The 7,182-nt window shown below is 39.2% G+C and overlaps 1 protein-coding gene across 1 annotated transcript; it reads right to left on the bottom strand.

Annotated features, from left to right (window-relative positions):
• Positions 1-5,620: 5,620 nt before the first annotated feature.
• Positions 5,621-6,106, bottom strand: LOC140503076 (large ribosomal subunit protein eL29-like). The gene has a single exon (XM_072606941.1). The coding sequence runs from the start codon at positions 6,104-6,106 to the stop codon at positions 5,621-5,623; it is 486 nt and encodes a 161-aa protein (XP_072463042.1).
• Between the last annotated feature and the right edge of the window lie 1,076 nt (positions 6,107-7,182).

Genomic DNA, 7,182 nt, shown 5'->3' with positions numbered 1-7,182 from the left:
TGACCTGACAGCACAGAAGGAAGGAGAAGGAATGAAGAACTAGTAGTGTTGGATTCAGTGCTTAAGAGGGCACTACCAGAGGGCAGTGGTTATAGAGGAGTAGCCTGTCAGAGTGCAGCACACAGGGATATTTTGTTGCAGCTGCTTGTAATTGATAAGAGAATAAAGAAGAAGAGTTAGTAAGCATATATGAAATTGAATGAGTCATTAAGACTGAGTGCTAGGGCAGGTGCAGAGTTGTGAGCCCTGACTGTGCAGTGAGCCCTGATCCAAGAAGAATCATGTGCTTTGAAAACAGGAGTATGGATGCTAGTGAAGGAGCCTTCTTGTTGGTGGTGGTGGTAGTGGTGGTGGTAGCAGTGGTCCTTCTTTCCTGAAGAGAGCTATGACATGGGAGATGTGATGCTATGAGTTGCAAGTGGATTGGATTTAAGTGAGGGAGGGCTGTGCAACATCACCAACCTGGAGCCATCTGGAGATGGTCCCCAGTAGGAGTATCATATGAGTAGAAGGAATTAAGGAAGAGAGGCCATTAATTAGATTATCTGGCATCAAGTACACAGTTCTTTGAGGTCAAGTGAGAGTGACAGGATCATGACAGAGAGACGTCAGTACAGTATAAGAGATTACAGTATTTTTCTGCGGACAAAATTTATCTCACAGAAGGGACATTGGAAGGAAGCTTCTGAGGAGAGAACAAGAGATCTGTGTCTTTAAGAAAGGGTGCCTGAGGCTGGTAAATCTTGAGCAGCAACTGGTATCTTAAGAACAGAGAGGTGTGGCTTTTCCCTGAGTATGTCAATTTGTGTGTAACACAAAGACCATTTGTTAGGTTGGTCTTTATATCTAACTCTGTGATCCCATTTAGGGTTTTCTTGGAAGAAAATATTAGAGTAGTTTACCATTTCCTTTTCCAGTTCATTTTACATATGAGGAAACTGAAGCAAACAGGGTTAAGTAACTTGCCCAGGATCACTTTGTGCAGTTCCATCTCACCTAAATACAGCAAGTCAAGACATCACCCTCGTGATGTCATTGGTCCTCTACAAGAACAAAGGATGAATTATAGATAGATTAGATAGATAGATAGATAGAGAGATAGATAGATAGATAGATAAAGATATTGATATAGAGATATATGGCTAGTAAGTGTCTGAAGCAGATTTGAACTCAGAAAGAGTTTAGTCTATCTCTGCCACCTGGCTGCTAGTCACTTGTATGTTTTGCTTCCATTTGCTTTGATAGGTTTGCTTGAATGAATATTTGCCTCTCTTGGTTGAATGTTTTATTGAATTGATACAGATGTTTTGGCATGAATCATCTTCTGTGCCTGTATCTGTGTGATTGTTCTGAGATGTATTTCAATACATCAGCATGGGGAGGATATTTAAAGATAAGGTGATGTTCAAGAACTGGGAGTTTTCTGAGGGCCAAAGTATGTTGTCAACCTTGAAAACAAGTGAGCAAAGAAACACAGAGGTCACACAACCACCGTTAACTCTATAAAAACAGAGTGCTCGTACAGGTTATCAAGACCACTGTTAAATCTAAGAATAAAATAAAATAAAACAAAAGAGATAACAGCAGTCATAGGCAAAAAGCTTTAATTCAGTAGGAGGAGGGAAACTAGACACATGTGCTGAAGGTCCCCTCTAATAGGACACCTGATTTTGTGTGGGCAAATCTTAACACATATACTATTAGCTGCCCTGTGAGTTGTAGCCCTGACAATGAGGGTAATAGCAATACTGTGACAAGTTTCATTCATATCCAGGACTTCATGACCAGAACACAGGTAATAGAAGAGCTTGTCCAAGCTCAGAGACCACCTGGTGCTAGTGTGAAACAATTCTGGAATTTTATTGTACTGAGTTCATCCAGAGGGTGAGCACAAAGGATTGTTGTTATGCCAAGTTCAGGGCATAGCTTACTTGCTGGGCCTTAGCTCTAGAAAACAGGGTGTCTCCTAATAGTAAAAAGAGAGGAGTGGTCTTGGCACGGGGATCCTGACATATATGTATGTGTTTTCTAGAAGAGTTAGAGATTTTTATTTAGGGGTAGGGAGCATGTATTTATTTAGGGGTAGGGAGCCAAGGGGTGTCAGAGCCCTAGTGAAGGGGAAAGAAGTATTCTTGAGGATCCATTTAGTTTCCTCACTCCTTTCCTATGTTCTTTTTTTTTTTTTTTACAAAGTAGTACAATTGAATATAATGTTGTTTTAAGAAGATAACCAGATCTTCCCTGCTACTTATTAGAAAAGTATTTCCCACTCTTTTTCCCTATTCAATCTCAAACAGGAATAGGATTTGAAATCCCTTGAGATCATTGATTTAAACTGTGAAAAGAAAATCTAGAGAACTTAGTACACTATTAAATCTGGAAGAGGTATAAGAAAAATAGATGTAAGATCCCTGTCTAAATTTCTCTATCTATGGAGAGAAAATGAAGAAAGCAATTTTTTTTTTTTTTATGATTTCAACTTCAATCATGTAGGAAAAGCTTTTGCTAATCGAGTTTTTATAATGGAGCATTGGGTCCTAATGTTTAACTAAAGATCTAACATCTCCAGGTTCTCTCTCCTTTAGAAGGGTTAGCAATTGGATTGATAATTCTCATCAGACATGGAAGAAAATCATTGCTTCTCAAGCTATAAACAACAGTGGCATGTGGGTATAATAATGTGATATTGAGAGAAAGAAATTGATTTCACTCTCTTCCCACTCTCCCTTTTTCCTTTCCCTTAGGAAATTACCTTATACATGAAAAGCTCAGTAATTTCCCCAGCCCTCACTTTAAACTATAAATCTCAAAGGGCTAAATTGAATGGAAACTCATAGGATTTCAAATCTGGTGGCCTTCCTCCCACCCCCATCCTTTAAGCTGAATTAAATTTATCCATTGAACAATGTTCCAATCATTCAACATTTTTTGAGCACAGATTATATTCAGGGTGCTCTGCGAGGCACTGAAACTTAATTAATTTTTTTTTTTTTACTAAAAATAAGGGCATGGCTTTTCACAACAGCAGTAGTCCAAAATCTAATGCTTCTCAAAGCAATAAACTTTCATAAAGATGGTTTTTAAGGATTAAAGGAAAGGAAAATTAATTCAATGTTACAACTTCTTAGGAATCCTAAATTTTTTAAAATTTTTTTCTCTATAAAGAAAATTAAATCATTAGCCAAAATGAGATTTGGAGAATATCAACATATTTCATGTTTGCAAGTCATCTCTAGAATATATAATAAAGTGTTAGTTTGAAAACCATAACCACAGATGACATTTTATAGTACTTTACATTTAGCACTTAAGACATATTATCTCATCTGAGCTTCATAACAACACTGGGTCCTAAGTACTACCATTATTATATTTATCTTGCAGATTAAGAAAAAGACTTAGAAAGGGTTAAGTGACTTGCCCACAGTCACACAGCTAGTAAGTGTTGGAGAGAGTGTTTGATCCCAAGTCTCTCCTGACCTGATCAATATTTTTCTACCTCATCACATTGCCTTTTCCACAATAAAAATAATAGTAAGTCCTAAAAATGTTGTAAACATTTTATGCTTTATTAATCCAGGGCCAGAAAAATATTCCTTATTATGTTGTTTGTTTTCCATCTTATTTAATTTAACTTTGTAAACTTTTATTAATGCACTTTTTTCATTTTTCATATTACAGCAAGCTCCCTTCAAAGAAAATAGTTAAGCAAAAGCAACCAATAACGACATGGTCTGACAGTGGAGGAAGGGGAAGATATAAAAATCCAACCCTGTAGTTGCCCATCTCTCTACCGAGAATCTGTTTAATTGTGTGTTCTAGACTGATCCATCAATTAACCAGTTTGACTGCTTTTTAATTTTACTTTTATTTTCATTATTATAGCTATTGTGTAGGTTGCTCTCCTGGTTCTGCTTACCTTGTTCCATATCTGTATATACCACACTTCTCATGTTCCTCTGAATTCCTCAGTTATTATTTCTTACATCATGGCTCAGAATATTTTCAAAAGTCACATTCTGCATTTGTATTTGAAGAAGTGAAATCTATCTCATATTTTGTATCCATTATTCCTAATTTGCCCTCTAGGGCTAAGTGTTACAAGTTCAATGTGTCTTCCATCTAGCCTAATACTTCTTCTAATATAAGATAATACTGCTTCTGTCAGGCTTCTCTGATGCTAGTCCTCTACTTGGGTCCTTGTCACTTGCCACAGGACCACCCTGATGAAGTCCACTTAGGATGGTCGGTATCCTACTGCCTACTGCTGATAGCTCTCCTGACCCAATGATTTATGTCTGTTTTCTAAGTCCCAGCCATCCCTCTTTGGGATGATTTCAGTGCTGAACATCCTCAGAATGGCATCTCTTGACAAGGGAGAATAATTTCTCTGGCAGCTAGAGCCTCTGTTCCCTGCAATCAGTGGAACTGTTTTGCCTACCTTGAAAATAGAATAGCTGTGCACCAAAAGTATGTTGCCTGCTATCATTTCAACCATGTGGTTGTGCTGTGCCTCAGGAGAGAATCAGACTGGATGAGCTGACGCCATCCTGATTTGTGTCTCTATCCATAAAACTCCATGATCACATCTCAGAGTCTATCCTCCCAGAGCCAAAGAGCACCTTTGATTTTCATTGTTATTGTTTTTAAAATATCCTCATAGAATGAATAATTTTGAAATGACTAAAAATAATTAAATAGAATTTTCAGGTTGTCAAAGGAAAATTTGTATAACATTTTCCCGTCATTATCAGTATGATTTCAAATACATATTCATTCATTTCAACAAGCATTTATTGAGCACCTAGTATACACAAGACAGAAAGGCTATGTGATGCAATGAAAGAACGTTGGACTTGGAGTAAGGAAACCTAGGTCCAAATCAGACTGACTAGCAAGGTAACCACAGCGTGTGTTCATCCTTTGTTGCCAAAGAAGACCATGCCATGAGAGAAATAATGACATGACTTGCACTTGACTTTGTTTTGACTGAGGGAGGGTTGTGCACGTCACCAGCCTCTCTTCTCCCCCAGAGCCATCTGAATCCAGTGACCAGATATTCAGCAGGATGACTGGCGATGACCCAGGATGAGGCAATTGGGGTTAAGTGACTTGCCTAAGGTCACACAGCTAGTGAGTGTCAAGTGTCTGAAGTGAGATTTGAACTCATGTCCTCCTAACTCCTGCACTGGTGCTCTATCCACTGCACCACCTAGCTGCCCCATAAGGTAACCATATGACTTAAATGCTTTTAGTCCTTGTTCAATCACTCTTCATGACCTCATTTGGGGTTTTCTTGGCAGAGATACTGGAGTGTTTTGCCATTTCTTTCTCCAGCTCATTTTACAGATCAGGAAACTAAGGCACACATGGTTAAGTGCAGCTACTAAGTGCCTTTGATTTGAACTCGGGTCTTCCTGACTCCATCCTGCAGCTCTATGCCACCTAGCTGCCTAGAAAATGATGCTGAACACTTGAAATTGACTGTGGAATTGATTTTTCAATTTATTTATTTTTGACTCATCATTTCCTTTATTTGTACAAAATAGTGAATAATCATACCCCAGTTGGGAAAAACTGGTGGTTTAGGGTTTAAACAAGTTCTTCTGTCCTGAAGCATCTATTTTGAAGGTTTGGGACTAGCAGCTTCAGCACCAGCATCTTTGGGTTTGGACTCAGCAGGCTTGGGGTCAGTAAGCTTAGCAGCTTTAGAATCACTGGGCTTTGTGACCTTGGCTGCCTTGGGATCAGACCTGGCAGCGTTGGGGTCAATGGGCTTGGCAGCATTGGGGTCAGTGGGCTTGGCGGCCTTGGGGTCAGTTGACTTGGCAGCCTTGGGGTCAATGGTTCCGGCAACCTGAGAGTCAGGCTTCGTGATCCTGGAGCCTGGACATTTGATGCCAACCCTAGAGCCTGGACGCTTTGTGGCCATCTTGGGGCCTGCACACTGGGCCCTGCCCTTGGGGATCTTAGGCCTGAGGAGTTTGGCCTTGGAGGCCTTGGTGCTCAGCGCCTTGATGGCCTCTGCTCGAGCCTTGATGGCTTTGGCGTTGCTGGCCTGCATCTTCTTCAACCCCTTCTTGTTGCGTTTCTTGGTAAAAGGCATGTTTCTCAGAAACTTGAGGTCAACCCCTTTCAGAGACTTGTATCTCTGTGACCTAGGTTTCTTGATGACGTTTCTGTGCCATTTTCGTGACTGGTTGTGGGTGGTGTGGTTCTTAGACTTGGCGATCTTCACACCGCAGCCTGCGCTACCAGGCGCTCCACTGACCAGAAGAGCGATTTTTTAATTTAAAGAGATAGAAAATGTGGTATGATGGGAAGAGTACTATTCCTGGAATTAGGATACCTGGGTTCCAGTCCTGGCTCTCATATTCATTATTTATTTTAGCCTTGGACAATTCATTTTTACCTCTCTGACTCTGTTTCTTAATCTGTAAAATGGGATTAAAATAGTTATACTACCTACTTTATAGGATTGTTTTGAGGAAAGCAATTTATAAATTTTAAAATTCTGTGTGAATATGAACTACTAATGATAATATTAATTATAAAATAATAATATATGAAATAAGCTGTAAAATTCAGAAACTAGAACTGTATCCAGTATTTTGTGAGGGGGTTGCACAGATATACAGTAAAAACTTACTCTGAATGAAACCATGATTTTGTATTTTAAAATATCTGTGAGCTAGTACTTTTGACATTTATTTTCCCCTTAGTGCTGCCTTGCTTTATGACTGAATTACTTATTCCTAGAATGCAAAGAATGTATGAGTTGAGTTGAGCCAGAGAGGGCCTCTGGTCCAGTTTTCCACCCATTGCAAAAATTTCCTCTGTAACATCTCTGATAGATATTAGCTATTACAGCACCTACTCAAACATTTCCATCCCTGGGGAGCCCACTACTTTGCAAATTATCCATCACATTCCATTTATGGGCTGCTTTCATTGTTAGAAACTTCTTAGATTGAATTGCAATCTGCCTTCCTATAGCTTTTACCCATCAGTCCTAGCTGTGCCTTCTGGAGATTCCTTTTCTGATCATAGTAGAATGTAAAGAAATATGGAGTCAGAGGACCTGGGTTCGAATCCTGATTCTGCTATTTACTATTTATAGAACCTTAGGCAATTCATTATTATATCTCTCTGGGCCTCAGTTTCCATATCTGTAAAATGAAG

The sequence above is a fragment of the Notamacropus eugenii genome, chromosome 5, assembly GCF_028372415.1.
Source record: "Notamacropus eugenii isolate mMacEug1 chromosome 5, mMacEug1.pri_v2, whole genome shotgun sequence".
Taxonomy (NCBI): Eukaryota; Metazoa; Chordata; class Mammalia; order Diprotodontia; family Macropodidae; genus Notamacropus; species Notamacropus eugenii.
This window is presented reverse-complemented; position numbering and strand designations above follow the sequence as displayed.

Excerpts from the sequence above, each read along its gene's own strand:
- LOC140503076 (XM_072606941.1), bottom strand. The coding sequence starts at position 6,106 with ATGCCTTTTACCAAGAAACGCAACAAGAAGGGGTTGAAGAAGATGCAG.